Source organism: Hemitrygon akajei, chromosome 18, assembly GCF_048418815.1.
Source record: "Hemitrygon akajei chromosome 18, sHemAka1.3, whole genome shotgun sequence".
Classification (NCBI taxonomy): Eukaryota; Metazoa; Chordata; class Chondrichthyes; order Myliobatiformes; family Dasyatidae; genus Hemitrygon; species Hemitrygon akajei.
This window is the reverse complement of record NC_133141.1, coordinates 29,001,632-29,025,539: the sequence shown is the minus strand read 5'-3', so window position 1 is coordinate 29,025,539 and position 23,908 is coordinate 29,001,632. Positions and strand designations below refer to the sequence as shown.

The following is a 23,908-nucleotide window of genomic DNA, read 5'->3' as shown; positions in this document are numbered from 1 at the left end:
TGTCATTTTACTGGTCCCTCTGTGTACCTGTACCCTGAGCTCCCTCTGTTCCACAACACTCCCCTTTCATTTACCTGTCTCCCTGTGTACCTGTACCCCAAGTTCCCTCTGTTCTACAATGGTCCCCGGTGCCTTGCTGTTCACTGTTTAACTTCTGCGCTGGTTTAATGCATCCACAACTCCCATTCCCCCCCCCCCCCCCACCGATCATTTTGTCCAAGTTGTGTTGTTGCTTGAGACCAGAGGTGTAGGAACTGTGCCAGGCCATTTTGTCTATCAAGCCTCACATCTTATTCCAAACATTTTTTCTCTCAGTGCTTCTCTCCCAATTTCTCCCACATAGCCCTCAACCCCTTTTAACATGGAACAGGCCTGTGATCACCATGGTATCAAACTCGACCAATCCCTACTGGCAAGACCATGTCCACATCCCTTCGCTGCCTGCACATTCTCTATTGTATCTGCTTCGATCACCGATCTGGCAGCACATTGTCATCACCCACTAAGAAAAATACTTGCCCTGCTCATCTCCTTTAAACTCTCACCTCATATCTTAAATGCATGCCCTCTGGATTTGGATATTTTGACCCTGGGGTAGAAAGATATCAGCTGTCTACTCTAATCTGTGCTGGGCTCAGGAATGGCTCAGTGGGGACAGCACCCACGGCAGGTTACACTGGATGTGAGGGAGAGAGTGGTTGGTGTGGGGGAGAGCTTGTGGGGCGAATAAAGGGAGAGAGATGTAGGAGGGTGGGAGAGGCACAGGAAGCTGCAGAACAGTAGATGGGGGTTGGTGAGGTGAATAGAGGGGATCCTGGAGAAGAGGAGTTGGGGGTGAGTGGGATGGGGAACAGGTAGGGGTGAGGACAGGAGAGGAAGGATCCAGGCTCTGGAGGTGGGAATACAAGTTGAGGTACCAGCAAAGCTCTCTCAGGCCGGAGATGTGTATTTGCGGAACAGTTCATGGGCCAGATTGTGCTGTGTGACAGAGGTGTGTGTGTGTATGTGTATGTGTGTCTGTGTGCAGTCACCATCCTTTGAGTGGATGTGAGCCCACAGATTCTAGTCCCTGCAGCCCTACTGATGTCCTAAGACAGGGGAGGCTGGGTGGTGGGGATTGGGATGGAAGGGGGTGATGGTCAGTTTTGGGAGGTCAGGGGGTGATGAGGGGGCACCCCACTGAACCTCAATGACCTGATACTTTGACCTCTCTTTCACTTTCCAGAGTGACCTTTCGTCTGCAACCTGCGACCTCTGACTCTCGGGTAACTGCGGTCACCCCAGTAATGACCACTGGCCACGGGGAGCATCTTGGATACTGAGCGTCCTTTTACCCATCCCCCCAATGCCCCCATCCATGACGTCTGGACCTTGAGTGACCTTCAGACATTGACCAACTGACAGTCTCACCCCCTTACCTGGGCTCACAGTGACCTCCTCTCCCCAACACACAACCCGACTGCAAACCTGGACACTTCAGTGACCCCTGACTCCCAGGTACAGAGTGACCTTTCACCCCTGATCTGTGACACTGACCTCTGATTCCTAAACCCCAGGCATGGACTGATCTCTTGTCTCTATCCATGACCCTGTTCTTGACTCCATGACCTTTCATCAGGAGTGACCCTAAGACCGCCTCTTGACCCTCCCCTCCCACCCCCTGGTCACCATGGCCTGTCTTCAAGAGAGGCGGACCCCATCGCCAGGCCTGGGCCTGGGCTTGGGCCTGTGCGGGGCATCCAGGCGCCTGCCTGAGCCGCCTGAGGACCCGGGGGGTTCAGGGCAGTCACCGGCAGCAATGTCACCCACCCAATGCGCGCTGCAGGGTGGGTGCAGCCCCCCCACCATGACGGACGGCAGCGAGGACTCCCCACGCGAGGCCTTTACCCGCTGTGTACTGCGGCTGCAGGAGGCCGAGGGGGGTGCAGCAGCTGGGGGTGGAGGAGCAGGGGGTTGTGAGGGGGGTGGCCGCAGGGAACCCCGGGCTGGACACCCACCCCATCTCCGCCCACCCATCAGGCCCCACTGTGTTCATCCGGGGCCCGGCTTCCTCGAGGGCCTCTTCGGCTGCCTCAGGCCCGTCTGGAGCATCCTGGGCAAGGCCTACTCCAGCGAGCACAAGCTCCAGGCCGAGGGTGAGTGAAAACCCTCCAGATCCCTTCAAAACCCTCCAAATCTCTCCATCTGGGACCCTCCGAATCTCTCCCTCCTCACTCCGGGAAATTCCCTCACTCCCTTACCCCATCAATGAGGCCTATGTGAACCATAGGGTGCAGGCTGAGGTTGAGTGTAAACCCATCTACATATCTCTGGGACCTATCTTCCTCACTCATAGACCCTCTGAAAGTTTCCAGGAACCTCTTCCCTCCCTCTTCACCTCCTCCATCACTCCAACTCCCCAATGAGGGAGGGGGTGAGGGTGAGGATGTACAGCCTTCTGGGTCTCATCCTCCTCTTCTTTCCTCTGCGGCTGTAACATCCACCCCTCTCCCCTGCCCTGGACCGTCTTTTCCTCCTACAGTCATGAACACTCGAGCCTTCACTCGCTCCCCTGCCTACTCTCTCTCAACACGCCCCCTGCTCTCTCCACTACTTATTCACTTCCCACACACCCCTTCTCTCTCTCTCCTCCCCACCTGCACTCTCCCCCATACACCCCACCCCCATTGCCCTTTTGTTCTCTCCAACATGTACTCTTTGTACCTCTCTCTGTCTCCCTCCCTCCCAATACCCTATCTCCCCAAGTCTCCTCCAAGACTCTCTCTATCCCCCATGCTTTTTAGTTTCCTGGTATCTCTCTCTTTCCCCGCTCTCTCTGTCAGTCCACCCTCTGTGTGTGTGTCTCTCTCTCAGAAACAGAAAACACTATCGCCTGTCTACTCCCATCGATCTGCACTGGGACTGTTGCCCTCCATATCCCCCCCCCCCCCCCCCAATCCATGTACCTATCCAAACTTCTCTTAAATGTTGAAATCATACCCACATCCACCCATTGTGCTGGTAGGTCATTCCACACTCTTACCACCCTCTGAGTGAAGAAATTTCCCCTCATGTTCCCCTTAAACATTTCACCTTTCACCCTTAACCCATGACCTCTAGTTCTAGCTTCACACAACCTTGCTGGAAAAAGCCTGCTTGCATTTACCCTATCTATACCCCTCATTATTTTGCACATCTCTGTCAAATATCCTCTCAATCTTCTACGCTCCAGGGAATAAAGTCCTAACCTAGTCAACCTTTCCCTGTAACTCAGGTCCTCAAGTCCTGGCAACATCCTTGTAAATTTTCTCTGCTCTCCTTCAACCTTATTGATATCTTTCCTGTAGATACGTGACCAGAACTGCACACAATACTCCTAATTAGTTCTCACCAATGTCTTGTGTGATTTCAACATGATAATACCATTCCCTGTACTCAAGACTTTACGAAGGCCAAAACACCAAAAGCTTTCTTTATGACTCTGTCTACCTGTGCTGTCGCTTTCAATGAATTATGGAACTATATTCCCAGATCCCTTTGTTCTACCACACTCCTCAGAACCCTACAGTTCACCGTGTAAGACCTACCCTGGTTGGTCCCACTGATGTGCAAAACCTCGCACTTGTCTGCACTAAACTCCATCTGCTGTTTTTCAGCCCATTTTCCCAGCTGGTCCAGATCCCTCTGCAAGACATGATAGCTTTCTTCGCTGTCCACTACACCCCCAATCTTGGTGTCATTCACAAATTTGCTGATCCAGTTAACCACATTATCATCCAGATCCTGATATAGATGATAAACAACAATGGACCAAGCACCAATCCCTGTGGCACACCACTAGTCACAGGCCTTTAGTCAGAGAGGGAACCATCTCCTACCACACTCTGGCTTCTCCCACAAAGCCAATTCAGAGCACACACAAAATGCTGGAGGAACTCAGCAGGCCAGATAGCATCAATGGAAAAGAGTAAACAGTCAACATTTCAGGCCAAGGCCCTTCATCAGGACTCTAATCAAATTTACTACCTCAGCTTGCATGCCAAGCGACTGAACCTTCTTGCCAACCTCCAATGCGGGACCTTGTCAAATGCCTTGCTAAAGTCCACGTAGACAACATCCACTGACTTGCCTTCATCCACTTTCCTGGTAATGTCCTCAAAAAACTCTTTAAGATTGTTTAGACACGACCTACCACACACAAAGCCATGCTGACTATTCCCAATCAATCTGTGTCTATCCAAATACCCATATATATTTGGTCCCTTAGAATACCTTCAAATAACTTTCCCACTTTTGATGTTCATTGGCCAATAATTTCCTTAGAGCTTTTCTTAAACAGCCGAACAACATCAGCTATCCTCCAATCCTCTGGCACCTCAAGTTTTAAAAATCTCTGCTAGGGCCCCTGGAACTTCTGCACTCCCCTCCCACAGGGTCCGAGGGAACACCTTGTCAGTCCCTGGGGACTTATCCACATTAATTTGCAACAGGACAGCAAACACCTCCTCCTCTGTAATCTGTATAGGGTCCATAACCTCACTGCTGCATTGTCTCACTTCTATAGTCTCTCTGTTTGCCTCCTGAGTAAATACAGATGCAAAAAAATCCATTGTCCCTTACTATCCTTTGCTCTGAATATATCTGTAGAAGTCCTTAGGATTCTCCTTCACCTTGACTGCTAGAACAACTTCATGTCTTCTCCTGATTTCTTTCTTAAGAGTGCTCTTGCACGTCTTACACTCCATAACAACTCATTTGTTCCTACCTGCCTATACCTGCTACGCACTTCCTTTTTTGATTAACCAGGTCCTCCATATCTCAGGAAAACCAAGGTTCCCTAAGCCTGTTATCCTTGCCTTTTATTCCGACAGGAATGTACAAACTCTGCATCTCAAAATTTCACTTTCGAAGACCTCTCACTTACCAAGTATGCTTTTGTCATAAAACAACCCGTCTCGGTCCACACTTGACAGATCCTTTCTGATACTGTTAATTTCTCCAATTTAGAATCTCAGCCTAAGGACCTATTCTTTCCCACATTTAACTTGAAACTAATGGCATTATGGTCACGAGAAGAAAAGTGTTTCCCTACACAAACTTATGTCACTTTGCCTTCCTCATTCCCTAATAGGAGATCTAGCATTGCACTCTCTAGTATTGTAGTTGGGACTTCTATGTACTGATTAAAGAAACTTTCCTGAGCACATTTGACAAGCTATATCCCATCCAGTCATTTTACAGTAATGACAGTCCCAGTCAATATCTGGAAAGTTAAAATCACTTACCATCACAACCTTATGTTTCTTCCAACAGTCTGCGATCCCTCTACAAATTTGTTCCTCTAGATCCCTTGGACCATTGGGTGGTCTATTATATAATCCCATTAACGTTGTCATACCTTTCTTATTCCTCAGTTCTACCCATAAAGTCTCATTAGATGAGCTCTCTGGTCTGTCCTGATTGAAAACTGCCGTGACGTTTTCCCTGACTAGTAATGCCCCCCTTTAACCCCTCCTGCTCTGTCACATCTAAAACAACGGAATCCCGGGACACTGAGCTGCCAGTCCTGCCCCGTCTGCAACCAAGCCTCACTAATGGCTGCAACGTCACAATTCCACGTGCTGATCCAAGCCCTGAGCTCATCCTCTTTTCCTGCAACACTCCTTGCATTGAAATATTCGCAGCTCAGAACATTAGTCCCACCGTGCTCAACCTCTTGATTCCTGACCTTGTACGTACTGTAGGCCTAATAACATCTTTCTCCAAAACCTCTCCACCATCTGTTCTGCTCTGGTTTAATAACCGTTCTGTGCAGCACTAACAAACCTTCCCGCTGGGATATTAGTCCCCCTCCAGTTCAGGTGCAAACTGTCCTTTCTGTACAGGTCCCACCTTCCCTGGGAAAGAGCCCAATGATCTAAAAATCTGAAGCTCTCCCTCCTATACCATCTCCTTAGCCACGTGTTAAACTGTATAAACTTCCTAGTTTTGGCCTCACTAGCATGTGACCAAGGTAACAATCCCAAGATCACAACCCTGGAGATCCTGCCCTTTAACTTAGCACCAAACTCCCTGAACTCAATTTGCAGGACCTCTTCAATCTTACTAACCATCTCACTGGTACCAATGTGGACCATGACCTCTGGCTGTTCAACCTCCCACTTAAGAATGCTGAGGACTTGATCCAAGATGTCCCAGACACTAGCACCAGGGAGGCAACATACCATCTGGGAAGAACCTCCTCACTGTTCCCCTAACCAATGAATCCCCTGTCATTACGACTCACCTCTTCTCCCATTCCCTTCTGAGCCACAGAGCCAGACTCCGTGTCAGAGAGCTGAACACTATGGCTTTCCTCTGCAAGGTCATCCGCACTCCCTCCCCAACAGTATCCAAAGCAGTATACCTATTACTTGAGGGGAATGGCCACAGGGGTACTTGACACTGGCTGCCTCTTCCCTTTCCCTCTCCTGACAGTCACCCAGTTACCTGTGTCTTACACGCTTGGGTGCACTTATCCCCCACCATATGTCCTATCTTATCAACCCCTCAGCCTCCTGAATGATCTGCAGTTCATCCAGGTCCAGCTCCAACTTCTCAGCACAGTCTGTTAGAAGCTGCAGCTGGATGCACTTCTTCCAGGTGTAATTATCAGAGACCCTGGAGGTCTCCCTACTTTCCCACATCCTGCAAGAGGAGCATTCCTCTAACCTGCCTGGCATCCCCTCTGCTCTAAATGTGCAATAAGAAATAAAGAAAAAATAAGCAATGAGAAAAAAACTATGGCTTATGCCTCTCCTTGTTGAAGCCTTGATAAGCCAAAGTCTCAACTCCCCACTTTAATTCTGGCCCACTCTCACAATGGCCGCTCCATTTAAACCTAACTTCTTTTTATTAGACCTTGTCAAATGCCTAATTATGCGCAATCCATTGTCTCCTCGGGAACTGCGGCATGCAAAATGTGGCCCTGCTCGCTTTTAAACCTTTTCTCCCTGTACGCAATCCAAAGTCTCCTTCCGGAACTGTGGCGCACAAGATTTGCTGACTGTCCCCGCTTGCTTTTTTTAAACACTCTCTCCGTCTCCGCAGTATGATATCTCCTCAGGACTGTGGTGCGCAAAATGTGCTGGCTGCCCCTGCTCACTTCACTTAAACTCCTCCCTTTACGCAATCCATTGTCTCCTGGGGAACTGCGGCGCGCAAAATGAGCCGACTGCCCCCACTGGCTTCTTTTAAACTCTTCCTCCCTCAACGCGATCCAAAGTCTCCTTGGGAATTGTGGCGCGCAAAATATGCTGATTGCACCCGTTCGTTTCCTTTAAGCTCTCTCTCCCTCTACACACTCCAAAGTCTCCTTGGGAACTGTGGCGCGCAAAATGTACCGACTGCCCCTGCTCACTTCTTTTAAACTCTCTCTCCTTCTACGCAATCCGGTGTCTCCTCAGGAACTGTGATGCACAAAATGTCACTCTTCTGCTTTCTATTCTCCCCCGATTTTTGTCTCCCCAACACCCTACTCTCTCTCTCTCCCCATCCCCCACTATCTCTGCCCCCTCGTTCTCACCCCCCCTTTCTCCCACCTGCAGTAACCAATTGCTTCATGTCAGCAGAATGCTGGGAAGTTCCCTTCGAAGAGATCTCGGAGCTGCAGTGGGTGGGGAGCGGGGCACAGGGAGCTGTCTTCCTGGGACGCTTCCGCGGAGAAGAGGTCGCCGTGAAGAAGGTCCGAGACCGGAAGGAGACGGAGATCAAACATCTCCGCAAGCTTAAGCATCCCAACATCATCACCTTCAAGTGCGTTCAACGTAACCTTCTCTTCTCCCTCTGTGTCGCCCCACTCTCTCTTCTCCCCTCTCCCTCTGTTGCATGGGCGCCCTCTCCTCTCTTCTGCACACTCCCCCCCCTCTCTCAATAACATGCACGGTTCCCTCTGTCTCTTGCGCACACACTGACTGTTGCCCCTCCATCTCTATTGCAGGGGTGTGTGCACTCAGGCCCCCTGTTACTGCATCATCATGGAGTACTGTGCACAGGGGCAGCTCTACGAGGTGCTGAGGGCAGGCAGGAAGGTCGCCCCCTCCCTCTTGGTCGACTGGTCAATGGGGATCGCTGGAGGCATGAACTATCTGCACCTCCACAAGATCATCCACCGAGACCTCAAGTCACCCAAGTAGGTGGAGCAAGGAGGGGGAGGGAGGTTGGGGGAGAGGAGAAAGTTTCCGGGGACTGAAGGGTGGGGTTGGATGGTTACCAGGTACCAGGAACAGGCACAATGTTGGGGTGGGTAGATGGTCCCTACGATTGGACCGAGGGACAGGAGGGTGGGGAGGATGATTTGCAGGGACAGACTGAGAGGCGGGAGGGTGGAGGGAAGTTCCCATGGACAGACACAGGGAAGAAGGGTGGTGGGGGGAGATGTAAACATCAACAGGGACAGACAAATGCCTGGGGTTGGGGAGAGATGGTTGGGGGATTGTTCCCAAGAAGCGTCCAAGGGATGAGTGAGGGGGATCAGGAGAGTAGTGAAGTGTTTTGTGCCCCATTCCCAATACTGTACTTGTTACTGACCCTCTTCATCCCAGTTACTGTCCCTCATTACTTACTGACCCAATTTCCCCTAGCATTACAGAGCCTGTTTGCAGATTTTGTTACAGTTCTCATTACAAACCCCGTTAGGGGCCTCGTAACAGTCCCTGTTACTGACCCCATTGCTAACCCTGCCCACTTTGCCACAGCATGCTGATCACCTCTGACGACGTGGTGAAGATTTCTGACTTTGGAACTTCCAAAGAGCTGAGTGACAAGAGCACCAAGATGTCATTTGCCGGCACTGTGGCCTGGATGGCTCCCGAGGTGATTCGCAACGAGCCAGTATCAGAAAAGGTGGATATCTGGTGAGTGGCGAATGCCAGAGAGGGGAAGGCAATGGGGTCACTGTGGATGGGAGGTCGCTTGTGCAGAATCTGATGGAGCGGAGGTCACCAGAGAAGGGAGATCATTGGAGAAAAGTCTTATCAACCTGTACCAGGGTCACTGACGGTGGAGGTTGGGGGGGTGGGGGGGGTGTGATGGAGGAGGCAAACTGAAATTGCACAGTGCTCCCAGTGTGAACCTAGCACCAGATCTAGAATGGCCTCTCCTATAGTCCCCTGTTCATATATTGTGTCAGAAATGGGGCAAATTCTGCCCCAGCTGAACCTTTTGCACTAAGGATGTACAGTACCAATCAATATTAGGGAGGTTGAAGTCCCCCATGACAACAACCCTGTTACTTTTGCATATTTCCAAAATCTGCCTCCCTATCTGCTCCTCAGTATCTCTGTTGCTATTGGGATGTCTATGGAATACTCCCAACAGAGTGATTGTTCCTTCCTGTTCCTGACTTCCATCCACACTGACCTAGTACAGTAGACAATTCCTCCAGGATGTCTTCCCTTTCTGCATCTGTGATATTGGAATACATAGTATTATAGATTAGCAACGGCACTCCCCCATCTCTTTCACCTCCTTCCCTGTCCCTTTGGAAACATCTAAACCCCAGAAGATCTAGCAGCTTTTCCTGCCCTTGTACAGACAAGTTTCTGTCGTGGTCATGACGTTGTAGCTCCATGTACTGACCCGTGCTCTAAGCCCATCACCCTTGTCCCTGATAATTCTTGCATTAAAATAGACACACTTCAAACCATCCCAATTGACTACGGTTTTGCCCTGCTAACTTTCTATCCTTCCTCACAGTCTCTGTACAGGCTGCATCTGCCGATAGACCAACTGCCCCAACCACTGACTTATCACTCTGGTTCCCATCCACCTACCAAACCAGTTTAAACCTTCCCCTACAGCTCTAGTAAACCTGCCTTCAAGGGTATTGGTCCCCCTCAAGTACTTGTGAACCCATCCTTTTTGTACAGGGTCATATCTTCCCCAGAAGAGATCCCAATGATCCAGAAATCTGAAGCCCTACCCCTTGCACCAGTTCCTCAGCCACACATTCATTTGCCAAATTGTCCTTTTCTTACCCTCACTGGTGCATGGCACAGACAGTAATCCAGAGATCACGACACTTGAGGTTCTGTTTTTCAGCTTCCTACCGAGCTCCCAATATTCTCCCTTCAGGACCTCCTCCCTTTTCTTACCTATGACATTGAGAAATGTGCACGGTGTTCCCAGTGTGGGTCTGACTCAGGGATAGGGAGACAGGAACTGTGTATGGTGCTCCCGGTGTGGGTCTGACCCAGGGATAGGGAGACGGGAATTGTGCATGGTGCTCCCAGTATGGGTCTGACCCAGGGATAGGGAGATTTATTTGTTGTTGGTGTAATGGACCTCATTGTCCGCAGGTCTTTTGGTGTGGTTCTGTGGGAGTTACTGACGGGGGAGATCCCCTACAAGGACGTTGATTCATCTGCCATCATTTGGGGTGTTGGCAGCAACAGTCTCCACCTTCCTGTCCCCACGGGCTGTCCTGATGGATTCAAACTACTCCTGACGCAGTGCTGGTGAGTCTCATCTCTCGGTGTGATGCTGCCTCATCATACTGCTCTCCTCCCTCCTCACCACCCTACCCTCCCTCCTTCCCCTTCACCATCCCACCCTCCTCCCTTCCCACCGACCCATTCTCGTCCCTCCTCACCACCCCGCCCCCTACCTGCAGTAACCACCCCGATCCCACTCTTCCCCTTTCGACCCCTTCTCTTTAAATCTGCCCTCCACTCCACTGAATCCTCCCTCCTTGCCACTGCAGGAATGGGAAGCCGAGGAATCGACCTTCCTTCCGCCAGATCCTCCTTCACCTCGACATTGCTTCGGCTGATGTGTTGGGCACCCCGCAGGAAACCTATTTCCAGTCCCAGGTACAGGGCGTAGGAGGGAAGGAGAGAGGGGTTAGAGCAGGGAGAGATGGAGGGAGGAGAAGAAGACGTTACGGTTATCGTACCGCTTTACAGCGCCAGAGACCTGGGTTCAGTTCCCTCTACTATCTGTAGAGTTTGTATGCTCTCCCAGTGACCGTGTGGGATTCCTCCAGGCGTTCTGGTTTCCTCCCACATTCCCAAATCATACGGGTTAGGTTAGTGAGTTGTGGGCATTCTTTGTTGGCACCGGAAACATGCCGACACTTGCGGACTGCCCCCAGCACCACCTTCGGATTGTGTTGGTGGTTGATGCGCAGAACGCATTTCACTGTATGTTTCGATGTACGTGTGACAAATAGAGCTCATCTTTTATCTTTAATCCCTCTGCCCCCACCCCTCCCTGTCCCCAGGCCGAGTGGCGACAGGAGGTGAAGCAGCATTTTGAAAAGATCAAGACCGAGGGGACGTGCCTCCACCGGCTGGATGAGGAACTGGTGCGCAGGAGGCGCGAAGAGCTCAGGTGGATCCTCAGGTTTCAGCCTGACACGGGGAGGGGGGGAGTGGGTGACACGTTACACAGTACAACACAGGCCAGGGGCCAGGTGCCAGACATAGAGGGGGGTGGAGGGGGTGACCGTGTTACACATTATGCAGCATAATGCAGGGCAGATGCAGTACACAGTACAACATGGGGTGATGTGTTCAGGGTCTTTATGTGAGTGGGTGCTTATATGGCACAGTGTTTCCATCTCTGATCACCTCTCTCCTCTTTTCCCAATCTGCAGACATGCCCTGGACATCCGTGAACACTATGAGCGGAAGCTGGAACGAGCCAACAATCTCTATATGGAGCTCAACGCCGTCATGTTGCAACTGGAGCTGAAGGAGAGGGAGTTACTCAGGTCAGAGTTTGAGTGGGGAAGCGGGTAACGTGGTGGTTCCTGGGGCCAAATCCCATCCTTTGCTAGGATGGAGTATTCTTGGGACATCTGGCTGAGTGCCCCATCCCTCCTGGATGAGCCAAGCTCTCCCACATCCAGGGAGTCCCACACAGGCAGTGGGACTGCCCCTGTGATGGGAGCTGATTGCAGAAGCCTTGCGAGACAAGAGGGGAGGGCACATCTTCTTGCCAGGGGAATGCTGTGTCCATTCCTGAGATGGGTGGGTGGCTGAGACCACGTCTGGAGCAATGTGGACTGTATTACACTCTATACAGTTACAGAGCACAGTAACAGGCCTTTTGACCTAATTGGTCCATGATGACCAAGATTCCATCTAACCCAGTCCCATTTGCCTGTGTTTAACCCATATCCCTCTAAACTTTCCCTATCCATGCACCTGTCCAATTGCCTTCTAAATGTTAATGTACCTGTTTCAATCACTTCCTCTGGCAGCTCATTCCATATAGAGACCACCCTCTGGGTGAAGACATTGGCCTTCAGGTTCCTATTATACCTCTCCCCTCTTACTTTTAAACCTGTGCCTTCTGGTTCTTGATTCCCCAACCCTGGAAAAAGCATCTTATCTATGTCCCTCAAGATCACTCCTCAGTCTCCTATGCTCCTAGGAATAAGACTGCAGGATTTTATATGGAATGTAAAAATAAAACTTTTATTTTTAATTCCATCAATAACTGGAGTCATAATGGAAGTGAAAATTTCATTTAAAAGTCCTGGCAACATTGAAAAATACAGTATCTTGGTGTCAGGATAGACCCTGGATTGGGTGTCCCAGTCATGACTGGCTGAATAAATTTGGGAGATGGTGTACAAAGCTGACTCAAAAGGTGGAAATCTTTAGGACGTACTCCATCCCTCAACTTTGCCAAACTCTCCCCATAACTATCAGTCTCCTTATTGAAGGAATAACGTTGATGTGTTGGGAGAAGTTCAGAGAAGATTTACCCATACTCCCTCTCCCCCTCGTCTCTGTCCTCCTCCCTCACTAAGCATCACCCTCATTTCTCTTTCTCTTATATCTTCCACTCTGATTTTACCCCCACCCATCCTTGCCCCCGCCTTTATCCCAGCTGTTTCAGCTCTTTCTCTCACCCACTCACTGCTCTCTGCCTGACCTTTAACCCACCTGCTCTGCCTCTCACCTTCGCCACCATACATAAACACTCTCCCCTCCTCTCTCACCTCTCTCCTTGTCCTCACCCACCCATTGTACTTATCCAAACTTTTCATACTTGTTGAAATTTAACCCGCATCCACTCCTTCCACTGACAGCTCGTTCCACTCCTGCAGCACCCTCTGAGTGAGGATGTTTCCCCTCTCTGCACTCTTTCAACCTTGTTTACATCTTTCCTGTAGGTAGGTAACTAAACCTGCACACAACACTCCGAGTTAGCTCTCATCTACGTCTTATACAACTTCAATATAACATCCCATCTCCTGTACTCAATACTTTGATTTATGAAGGCCTATGCGACCCTATTTACCTGTGACACAACTTTCAACGAAGTATGGACCTGTATTCCCAGATCCCTTTGTTCTACCACACTCCTCAGAGCCCTACCGTTCATTGTGTAAAACCTACCCTGGTTGGTCCTATTGAAGTGCAACACCTCGCACTTGTCTGCATTAAATTCCATCTGCCATTTTTCCAGCTGGTCAAGATCCCACTGATTAGCCTTTTTCGTTCTCCACTACACCCCCAATCTTGGTGTCATTCACAAATTAGCTGATCCTGTTAACCACATTATCATCCAGATTGTTGATATAGATGACAAACAACAACAGACCCAGCACTGATCCCTGCAGCACTCCACTAGTCACAGTTCTCCAGTCAGAGAGACAACCATCTACTACCACTCTCTGGCTTCTCCCACAGAGCCAAAATCTAATCCAAGTTACTACCTCACCTTGAATGCCAAGTGACTGAACCTTCCTGACCAACCTCCCATTCGGGACCTTGTCAGATGCCTTACTAAAGTGCATGTGGACAATATCCACTGCCCTGCCTTCACCAACTACTGATGTCAGGCTCACCAGCCTATAAATTCCCCACTTATACTTAGAGCCTTTCTTGAACAACAGAACATTATCTATCCTCCAACCCTCTGACACCTTGTCAGTGCCTAAGGACATTTTAAATATCTGTGCCAGGGTTCTTGCACTAGCCCCCCACAAAGTTTGTGGGGAGACCTTGCCAGGCCCTCGGCGTTTATCCACCTTAATTTGCCTCAAGACAAAAAGCACCTCCTCTTCTGTAATCTGTATATGATCCATGACTTTATTATTGTTTCACCTTGCTTCTATAGACTCTGTGTCTGTCTTTTGAGTAAATACAGGTGCAAAAAATCCACTTATGGTCTCCCCCCATCTCTTTCAGCTCTGCACATAGATAATCACTCTAATCTTCCAGAGGACCAGTTTTGTCCCTTGCTATCCTTTTGCTCTTAATATATCTGAAGTAGCCCTTAGGATTCTCCTTCACCTTGTCTGCTAGAGCAACCTCATACCTTCTTTTAGCTTTCCTGATTTCTTTCTTAAAGTGTTCTCTTATATTTGTTATATTCCTCAAATACTTCATTTTCCACTTGCTGCCTACACCTGCTATGCACCTCCTTCTTCTCAAACCAGGGTCTCACAATCTCTCAGACTAAGGTTCCCTAAAGCTGTCAGCCTTGCCTTTTATTCTGACAGAAACATAAAAGCTTTGTACTCTCAATATTTCACTTTTGAAGGCCTCCCACTTACAGTGCCTATAAACAGTATTTGTCCCCTTTGGAAGTTTTCGTGTTTTATTGTTTTACAACATTGAATCACAGTGGATTTCATTTGGCTTTTTTTAACACTGATCAAAAAACGAATTTTTTTGTGTCAAAGTGAAAACAGATCTCTACAAAGTGATCTAAATTAATTACAAATATAAAACACAAAATAATTGATTGCATAAGTATTCACTCCCTTTAATATGACACACCAAATCATCACTGGTGCAGCCAATTGGTTTTAGAAGTCACATAATTAGTTAAATGGAAATCACTGTGTGCAGTCAAGGTGTTTCAATTGATTGTAGTAAAAATACACCTGTATCTGGAAGGTTCAATTGCTGGTGAGTCAAAACTACACCATGAAGACAAAAGAACTCTCCAAGCAACTCCGTGAAAAGGTTATTGTAAAGCACAGGAGATGAATACAAGAAAATTTCCTTGGCAGTACAGTTAAGTCAATTGTTAAGAAATGGAAAAAATATGGCACAGCTGTAAATCTGCCTAGAGTAGGCAGCCCTCAACAACTGAGTGGCCGTGCAAGAAGGGGAGTAGTGAGGGAGGCCACCAAGAGACCTATGACAACTCTGGAGGAGTTACAAGCTTCAGTGGCTGAGATGGGAGAGATTGTGCATACAACAACTGTTGCCTGGGTGCTCCACCAGTCACAGCTTTATGGGAGAGTGGCAAAGAGACAGCCACTGTTGAAAAAAACTCACATGAAATCTCGGCTAGAGTTTGCCAGAAGGCACGTGGGAGACTCTGAAGTCAGCTGGATGAAGGTTCTATGGTCTGATGAAACCAAAATAGCGTGTTTTGGCCATCAGACTAAACGCTATGTTTGGCATAAGCCAAGCGCCACACATTATCAAAAACACACCATCCCTACAGTGAAGCATGGTGGTGGCTGCGTCATGCTGTGGGGATGCTTCACTGCAGCAGGCCCTGGAAGGCTTGTGAAGGTAGAGGGTAAAATGAATACAGGGAATTCCTGGAGGAAAACCTGATGCAGTCTTCAAGAGAACTGTGGCTTGGGAGAAGATTTGGTTTCCAGCAAGACGATGATCCCAAGCATAAAGCCAAAGCTACACAGGAATGGCTTAAAAACAACAAAGTTAATGTTGGAGTGGCCAAGTCAGAATCCAGACCTCAATCCAATTGGAAATTTGTGGCTGGACTTAAAGGGCTGTTCCGTCACGATCCTCATGTTATCTGACAGGGCTTGAGCGGTTTTGTAAAGAAGAATGGGGAAAATTGCAGTGTCCGGATATGCAAAGTCAATAGAGACCTATCCACACAGGCTCATGGCTGTAATTGCTACCAAAGATGCATTTACTAAATACTGACTTGAAGGGGGTGAATATTTATGTAATCAATTATTTTGTGTTTTATATTTGTAATTAATTTAAATCACTTTGTAGAGATGTTTTCACTTTGACATGAAAGAGTCATTTTCTATTAATCAGTGTCAAAAAAGCCAAATTAAATCAATTGTGATTCAATGTTGTAAAACAATAAAACATGAAAACTTCCCGGGGTGTGAATCCTGTTTATTGGCACTGTACCAAGCATGTCTCTGCCAGACAACAACCTGCCCCAATTCACTTGCCAGGTCTTTTTTGATACCATCAAAATTGGTGTTTCTCCAATTTAGAACCTCAATCCGTGGACCAGATGTATCCTTTTCCATAATTACCTTCAAACTAATGGAATTATAATCATTGGATCCAAAGCGATCCCTGCACAAACGTCTGTCACCTGTCCTGTCTCACTCTCTAATAGAAGATCCATTATCTCTCGTTGGGACCTCTGTATATTGATTAAGGAAACTCTCTTGAACATATTTCACAATCTCTATCCCATCTAGCCCTTTGATAATATGGGAATCCCAGTCAATATGTGGAAAATTAAAATCACCTACTATCACAAGCTTTATTTTTCTTACATCTGTCTGCTATTTCTCTACAAATTTGCTCCTGTAAATCCTGTGGACCATTGGCTGGTCTGTAATATAATCCCATTAATGTGGTCATCCCTTTTTCATTCCTCAGTTCCACTCATTATGCCTCAGTAGATGAGCCCTCCAGTCTAACTGGGAGGCACAGAAGCGTAGCGGTTAGTGCAATCTCTTTACAGGAGCCAACTCTAAGATCGGAGTTTGATTCCTGTCACTGTCTGGAAGGAATTTGTACATTCTCACTGTGCCATGAGATTTTCTCCTGGGTGCTCTGGTTTCCTCCAACATTCCAAGGACATACAATTCAGGGTTAGTCAGTTGTGGGTAAGCTGTTTTGGAGCTGGAAACATGATGACACCAGCTCAATCCTCATTGGTTTGATTTGACACAAATCTTTATCTAATAATACAACCCCTACCACTTTAATGCCTCCCTCTCTAAGCTGATGGAACCCTGGAACATTGAGCTGCCTGTCCAACTGCTCCTGCAGCCGAGTCTCACTAATGGCTTCCATGTCATAATTCCACGTCGTCTTCCCCTTCTCTCCATCCACAACCCTCCAGCACCACATTAAAGTTCTTTCCCTCTCCCCCCCTTAGGAGAGAGGAAGCTCTGGACCAGACGCACCCCAAGGTTTTCCGTCCACCCCACCTCCGCCCGACCAATTCTGTTGATAAACTTCTGCTGAAACATCACCTGACGCACAGCAAGAGGTTAGTGCACTGAACTCAGCAGGGCAGGGATCAAGGGTCATAGCAAGGGGCCAGTGGGATAGGAGGTCAAGGTACATCAGCAGGTTCAGGGTCACAAGATGTCAGGTCACAGACGTTGGGTTCGGTGTGTCAAGGGGCATGGCTTGGGGGGAAGTCATTGGGCTGGAGGAAGGTTCAGGGGTCACAGCAAAGATCATCACCCAGAAGGCATGGTTGGGGAATCAGAGGTTCAGGGTTCACAGTAGAAGGTCAACAGGTTGGAGTGAGGGGGTTGCGGTTACGAGAGGAGGTCAGGGTTCAGAAGGAAAAAAGGGGTTACAACTGGTCAGGGTTCAGGAGGGGGTTGGGGCACGGATGTAGGGGACAAAGTTCATTACACCTCCCTCCCCCAGGACAGGCTTTGACCCAAACTCAACTCCAATCCTGACCTTCACCCTGTTGCTGTAGGCCTAACCTCCTGAACTTGACCCTGACTCTCTTACTTTCCATTTTAGGCTGGACTTCCAACCTTGATCTTTGGCCCTAACACTCCCTTCCTTCCCCACTGGAGGCCAGAATCCCCTGACTTCTGATGTGACACTCACACATTTGGACCCTTCACCCATTAAAAGACCAGGCTCTCTGATCCTGACCTTTGCCCCCTCTATTATAGTCCCAACCTCAGACTGGGACCCTTGACTTTATCTGCCACTCCTACTCTGCTAAGAGATTGGGACCACCTGACTTTAACCCCACCTGAACTTTGACCCCAGTAAGTCTTTGAGTCTGACCTCTAACCCTAACACCTTCTTGCTCTCTGCTCTGTTTCAGGCCAGACCTGCTGAGGTCGGAGGTCACACTGCCGAAGCCGGAGGTCCGCTGGAGAAGGGCAGGGGGGTCTGTAGCTGGTAGGGTGGATGGGGGAGAGGGGGGCTCCCCAGGTAGGGGCCGGACCCGGCCCAGACCCCGCTCTCGCTGCCGGAGGGGGGCAACCAAAGGCAGCCGTGGGGAGGCCGAACTCTGTGGAGGCCCGGGGGTTTCATCCTGCCCCTGCTCCTCCAAACTGTCCCCTCCCCCTGCACAATGCCCAAGGGCTCCCACTCAGCGCCTCCTCCCTGGGTCCTTGCACTCCTCCAGCCCTGACTTGTTGTGGGGGGCTTTGGGCCCTGAGGCCTGTGGTAGGCTCCAGGGCCTGGGTCCACAGCCAAGCTCCAGATCCGAAGCCAAGGAGGGGGCCCAGGCCATGGGTAGAGGGACTGCGCCGAGGAACCAGGCCACAGAGCTGGAGGGGCACATGGAAGGTAGCCCTGATGCTGTGGAGAGAGGGGGAGACAACGGAGGCCTGAGGCAGGAACCTACTGGCACTGGCAGATGCAGCGAGACCCAGGGGCCAGGCCAGGGCGAGGACCCAACATCAAGGAAACAGGTAAATGGGAGTGGGTGAGGGAGGAGAGGGGAGGGAAGGGGCAGGGGGAGGGGGAGTGGGAATGGGAAGAGGAGGGGAAGGGGAGTTGAGGCATGGAGAGGGGAGGGTGGGAGAGGGATGGTGGTGATGTGGGAGGGAGGGATATTTACCCTCCCTGTCTCTGTGACCCCCTCTGGTTATCTCCAGACACGTTAGGGTGGGTGGTGATGTAGGATTGTATCAGATGTTAGAGGTCGAGGCAGCAATGAAGAATATCCCTCATTTTACCACCCCCACTTCTGGCAGAGACTCTGCTCGTCTGAGGAAGAGGAAGGAGAGGTTGACAGCGAGATGGAGTTTCCACGGAGACAGAGGTGAGAGGTCACCCTGTGTTTTTGGTGAGGGGGGAGATCTCTAACACCGGCTGCTGTGTGTGTGTGTTGAGGGATTGTGTGTGGGAAGATGCAAGGGAGTGGTCTGTGAGAGGGATGGAGTGTGGAGGGAGGGGGAATGGCGGCTGTGAGGAGGAGTGATGGTGGTGAAGGAGGGAGGAGATTGTGGGTTGGGGAGGAGTGTGTAGATGGGGATCAGGAGGTGTGAAGGGTGATGGCTGCAAAGTGGGAGGGGAGGGGATGGGGATTGAAACATCCACTCACTTTCTCCCTCATGACTCCACCCCACAGACTCCACCACGACCTCAGTGCCTGCCCCTCCCTCTCCACCTGCAGCCTAGAGAACGGTTCGGTCTCAGACGAGGGAAACAGCAGTGAACTCTCCCCTGAACTGCCTGGCACCCACACAGAGGAGAGAGGAGGAGAGAGATCAGATGAGCCCCACTCCCTGGGCTCCGAAGTTCTGTCCGACGGTCTGTCTGAGAGGGGGGCTGTCCTCCACCACGACCGTTCCCGGATCCGCCCTGGCTCCCTGCTCCCTAAGGTAGGTCCTGGGGCCTGCTTCCCAGGGTACAGAGACTGAGGGGATCCTTCTGTACATGGGTGGGATGCTGGAAAGGATGGTGGAAGTGAGGAGATGAGGAAGGAGGGGAATAGGGAGGAGTGAGTGAAGAATGAAGGGAAGGGTGGGAGAGGGAGGTAGAGATCTGCAATAGGACTTCTGGACTGCTATATTCAAAACCCTCTTTTAGATGTTAATAGAGTCAATCAGCATGGGAACAGGCCCTTCAGCTCCATGTCAACCCAGATTCCCAATTGTTAATCCCATTTCTCATGATTCACCCATAATCCTCTATATATCTGTCCAAGTGTCTTTTAAATGTTGTCAATGTACCTGCTGGGGAAATGTATGTCTACCTTACCTATGGCTCTCAAAATCTTATAAACCTCTATCAGATCTTCCTTCAGCCTTTACCACTGCAGAAAACAACCCAAGTTTGTCCAACCTCTCCTTATAGCCTGGTGAAAAGGTTGCCCTCAGGTTCCCATTAAATCTACCCCCTCTCAATCTCTTATGCTCCAAGGAATAAAGTCCCAACCTCTCTCCATTACTCAGTCCCTCGTTTCCCAGCGACATCCTGTGAATCTCCTCTGCACTCTTTCCACTTAAGACCTTTTCTATTACCGGGTGATCAAAACAATACTCCTAGTGCGGCCTCACTCACATCTTGTACAACTGCAATGTAATGTCCCATTTCCTCCACGTTCAACGCCCTGGCCAATGAAGGCAAGCGTGCTGTACACCTGTCTATGTGGCCACTTTCAGGGAGCTGTGGACTTGGAGTTCAAAATCCCTCTGTACATCAGTGCTGTTAAGGATCCTGCTATGAAATGTAACTTCTCCCCTTATATTTAACCTCACAAAGTGCAACACCTCACACTTGGAGTTCCAGTCTTGATGAAGGGTCTCAGCTCAAAGCGTCAACTGCCTCCACCGATGCTGAGTTCTGTCAACATTTTATGTGTTACTCTGGATTTCCTGCATCTGCAGAATCTCTTGTGTTTGTCACCTCACACTTGCTGGGTTTAAACTGTATCTCTGCCCAGATGTTGTGGGGGCAGGGGTCGCATTTTCAGTGCTGTATTCAGCTCTGGTGACCCAACTATAGGAAAGCTGGGAAGAGTTCAGAGGAAGGAGATTTATGAAGAAGTTAGGCTGGTTGGAATTTTATCCCTTAGAGTGTGGGAGACAGAAGTGTATAAAACTATGAGGGATATCAATAGGGTGAATGCACAGTCTTTTTCCCCAAGGGTGGAGAATCAAGAACTAGAGATGGGAAATTCAATAGGAATGTGAGAGGCAACTTTTTTTTCATCCAGAGGGTGGTCAATATGTGGAACAAGCTGCTAGAGACATAAGGAGCAGAATTAGGCCATTCAATCCATTGAGTCTGCCTTGCCATTCCATCCTAGCTGATTTATTTTCCCTCTCAACCCCATTCTCCTGCCTTCTCCCCATAACCTTTGACACCCTGACAAATCAAGAACCTATCAACCTCCGCTTTAAATAGACCTAATGACTTGGCCTCCATGGCCGCCTGTGGCAGTGAATTTGACATATTCACCACCCTCTGCCTAAAGAAATTCCTCATTTCTGTTCTACTCTGAGGCTCAGACTGTGTAGTAACATTTAAAAGGCACTCAGACAGGATGTGAATAGAAAAGCTTTAGATCAGGGTTTCCCAACTTTTTTAATGCCAGGTTGGGAACCACTGGAGAGATATGGGATAAACGCTGGCAATTGGACTGGCTTGGATGGGGATCTGGGTCATCGGGGATGGATTGGGTCAAAGGCCGTCTCTGTCTCTGTGTTGTAAACTGATCCTGGTGTCTCCTCCACAGGGCACTGCTCCCGGCGAGGACTCAGACTGCGGTGTGCCCGACGTGGACAGCTGCCTTTCCGTGGATACGCTGCTTCAGCCCCGGAGTTCCGCCTCATGGTAGCCTCTGGAATAGCTGGCCTGTATATACTTAAGTTTGGGATGGAACTGCTCCGTCTCTTCTCCTCTATTCCTTTCCCCACACCATCCACCTTATCGCGTGCTTCCAACGCTGGAATGGAGACGGAACAGAGCACTCCACACGCGTGTAATCAGGGATCACACCACCTGCTGTGGACTCGACGCCCTCCTGATCTTTTCACCGAGGACACAAATGTCATATTTTAGGTGCTAAGTTCAACAGCCCCAATGTGTGTGTGTGTGTGTGTGTGTGTGTGTGTGTGTGTGTGTGTGTGTGTGTGTGTGTGTGTGTGTGTGTGTGTGTGTGTGTGTGTGTGTGTGTGTGTGTGTGTGTGTGTGTGTGTGTGTGTGTGTGTGTGTGTGTATAAGGGGGGAGAGATGCATTGGTCAGAAAGAACCCCTGCTTATCTTGGCCCCCACCTCTCCATGTGTGTATGAAGGGGGAGTGAGAGAATCTCTGTCCTGCCTGCCTCCCCTCCCCCAGACACTCCTTCACATGGAAAGGGAGATGGGGAGAGAGCGAGGAGGGTGGAGAGGGTGAGAAGGGCGAGACAGAGAGGAGGAGACTGAGAGGGAGAGAAGAGTGTGTGTGTGTGTGTGTGGGAGAGAGAGAGAGACTGACAGACAGAAGCGAGAAAGAGACTGCTGTCTCTCCACACGCACACAACACACACAAAATAAATATGAGAATTTTAGACAAACATGTGGTGTGTGATGTCTCTGTATGAGTGGCGGGTGGAGGAGACCGTAGATCATGGAACAGTACAATAACTGTGCTGACTATAAGAGATAAGAACAGAATTAGGCCATTTGGCTCATCGAATCTAGTCCACCATTTGATCATGGCTGATCCATTTCCCTCTCAACCCCATTCTCCTGTCTTCTCCCCATTACCTTTCATTCTCTGATTAGTCAAGGCCCATTTGCTTCCAACTTAAGCGTACCCAGTGACTTGGCATCCACAGCTGCCTGTTACAATGAATTTCACAAATGTAAATCTGTGGCCCTAGACTTCTTCACCATAGGAAACATCCTCTCTGAGGCCTTTTGACACTTAATGAAATCCTCCCTCTTTCTTATAAACTCCAATGAATATGGGTCCAGAGCCATCAAATGCTCCTCATATGTAAAGCCTTTCATTCCTGGGATCAATCATTTTCATCAACCTCCTCTGGATCCTTTCCAATAGCAGCACATCCTTTCTTGACAAAGTGCCCAAAATAGCTGACAATACTCAAGCTATGGTCTGACCAAAGCCTTATAAAGCCTCAGCATTATAGTAAATCCTTGCTTTTATATTCTAGTCCTATTGAAATGAACGCTAACATTGCTTTTGCCTGCTTCACCACCGACTCAACCTGCAAATTAACCTTTAGGGAATCCTGCACGAGAACTCCAAGCCCCTTGGTGAGTTTGGATTTTTGAATTTCTCCCTTTAGAAAATAGTCTACCCTTTTATTCCTCTACCAAAGTCCATGACCATAAATTTCCATCTGCTACTTCTTTACCCATTCTCCTAACCTGTGTAAATCGTTCAGCAGCTTCCCTGCTTTCTCAACATTACCTGCTCCTCCACTGAGGCTCTAATTGCAGCCAATCAAAAAGGCTCCCTTTATTCCCACTCTTCGCCTCCTGCTAATCAGCCAATGCTCTATCCGTGCTAGAATCTTTCCTGTATGAGGCTGCTTAGCAAGATATGTAGCACTTTATCAAAGGCCTTCTGAAAATTCAAGTAAACAACATCCACTTACACTCCTGTGTCTGCTCTCAGGTCCCTATTAAATCTATTTCCCACGCTCACCTTAAAACTATGTCCTCTGCATTCAACTGTGGGGAAGAGTGTGTATTCACCCTCTCTGTGCCCCTCATGGTTTTGTACACTTCCATAAAGACACTCCTCCGTCTCCTACGCTCCAAGGAATAAAGTCCCAACCTGCCAACCTCTCTCCATAATTCAGTCCTTCAAGTCCCAACAACAACCTTGTAAATCTCCTCTGCACTTTGACTAGCTTAATGGTATCTTTCCTATAGCATGGTAACCAAAACTGCACACAATAATCCAAGTGTGGCCTCACCAACATCTCATACAACCTGCAACGTAACATCTGAACTCCTGTACTCAGTGCATCGACTGATGAAAGCCATTGGACAAAAACCTCCTTCAACATCCTCTGCAAGCCATGACAGCCTTTCTCACTGTCCACTACACCCGCAATCTTGGTGTCATCTGCAAACTTGCTGATCCAGCTAACCATATTATCATAGATGACAAACAACAAAGGACTCAGAACCGATCCCTGTGGCACACCACTAGTCACAGGCCTCCAGTCAGAGAGGCAACCATCTCTTACCACTCTTTAGCTTCTCCCACAAAGCCAATGTCTAATCCAATT

The 23,908-nt window shown here is 49.2% G+C and overlaps 1 protein-coding gene across 1 annotated transcript; it reads left to right on the top strand.

Moving 5' to 3' along the window:
- Nucleotides 1-1,963: 1,963 nt before the first annotated feature.
- map3k12 (mitogen-activated protein kinase kinase kinase 12) lies at nucleotides 1,964-22,236 on the top strand (the record flags this gene model as incomplete). Its single annotated transcript, XM_073071921.1, has 13 exons — nucleotides 1,964-2,135; nucleotides 7,590-7,773; nucleotides 7,958-8,149; nucleotides 8,715-8,873; nucleotides 10,317-10,475; nucleotides 10,721-10,829; nucleotides 11,240-11,349; nucleotides 11,615-11,731; nucleotides 17,104-17,217; nucleotides 18,028-18,622; nucleotides 18,908-18,975; nucleotides 19,285-19,537; nucleotides 21,397-22,236. Coding segments are annotated over 13 exons (2,334 nt in total), but the record flags the coding sequence as incomplete, so codon positions are not given.
- Nucleotides 22,237-23,908: the final 1,672 nt, after the last annotated feature.